Source organism: Tupaia chinensis, unplaced genomic scaffold (genome assembly GCF_000334495.1).
Source record: "Tupaia chinensis unplaced genomic scaffold, TupChi_1.0 Scaffold000439_1, whole genome shotgun sequence".
Taxonomy (NCBI): Eukaryota; Metazoa; Chordata; class Mammalia; order Scandentia; family Tupaiidae; genus Tupaia; species Tupaia belangeri.
In genome coordinates, this window is record NW_006159944.1 from 11,456 (window position 1) to 12,649 (window position 1,194).

At 28.2% G+C, this 1,194-nt stretch overlaps 1 protein-coding gene across 1 annotated transcript in view; it reads left to right on the forward strand.

Annotated features, from left to right (window-relative positions):
* PHKB (phosphorylase kinase regulatory subunit beta) overlaps positions 1-1,194 on the forward strand; it is a gene marked incomplete at its 5' end in the record, with an annotated part of 121,095 nt that overhangs the window by 6,708 nt on the left and 113,193 nt on the right. Inside the window, 1 exon segment of the mRNA XM_006155250.3 lies at positions 461-538. Within this exon segment, the coding sequence (XP_006155312.2) occupies positions 461-538 (78 nt within the window).

Genomic DNA, 1,194 nt, shown 5'->3' on the forward strand with positions numbered 1-1,194 from the left:
ATAGAATATTCTTCAGTGATGTTCACTGCTCTACATTTTTATATGCTGCTCTTCTGCTTTCTGATGAAATGTTAAATAATTTAAAGACTTTAAAAAATACTTTGAAATATTTAAAAATGGTCCTAATATATTATTCATATTTACAAAGAGAAATTTTTTATTAATAGAAATCATGAATACTATAATCCATGACAATGTAAATATCTATAACATTTGTAATTTAGAGAAATTTCAATCAAAATTCAGTTTTCAATTCTAAATGCTCATATGACTTTCTAAGATCAATTTCTTGGGAAAATATACATATATGCATAACTTTTTTCAATTTTATTTTTATCACTTACATAGAAAATACCTGAAATTTTTATAACTAGGTTAATTGATTTTTTTTCCAGACATAAAACTTTTATAAATGCTTATTCAGCTTAGCTGCTGTTGGATTTTGTATTTTACATTTTAGGAGTTTTTAGAGGCAATCCCAAACAAGTAAAAGAATATCAAGATCTTTTGACTCCAGTACTTCATCAGACCACAGAAGGTATCGTTATTATTTCAAGAAATTCTTCCTACCAACAATTCCTTAATATTACTTTGAAATGTGTAAATGAGTCCTCTATGAAACACAGAAACTTACATTAAATTGAAAAAGATGAATGGAGCTGCAAATGAAATTAGAAAGAATAATTGCTATTAATTTATTATAATAAATGTGTTTTTATAAGGAGTTCATTAGGCAAGACAAGGATGGAGATGGATTTAAATTGTCATGGCTATAGAAATTCCAAATTAGTCCACCAGGTGTACAGAGGTTTGTCATCTGTTCCTTATTATATAATTCCTTTACTCTGTGTAGTGTGACAATAATATAAAATGACTAATTTTTATTTATAGCACCAAAAATGTTTTGGTCAGGTGAATACTACCGTTTTTCCCCACCCAACCCCCCACCTCTCATTTCAAGACACTGTTCTTATCTAAAGATACCATGTGTCAAACATCTCCCTCAGCACTTTTCATGTTTGCCCTTATTTAATCTCCCCACCAAGATTTTCCCCATTTTACAGGTGAAAAAAATTAGGTTTTAAAGGTTAAATAAAGTCACACAACTATTCAACACACACTCGATCTGAGACCTGACTCCTTAATAATATATATATATATTTTTTTTTTTTTTTTTTTTTTTTTTTTTGGGGG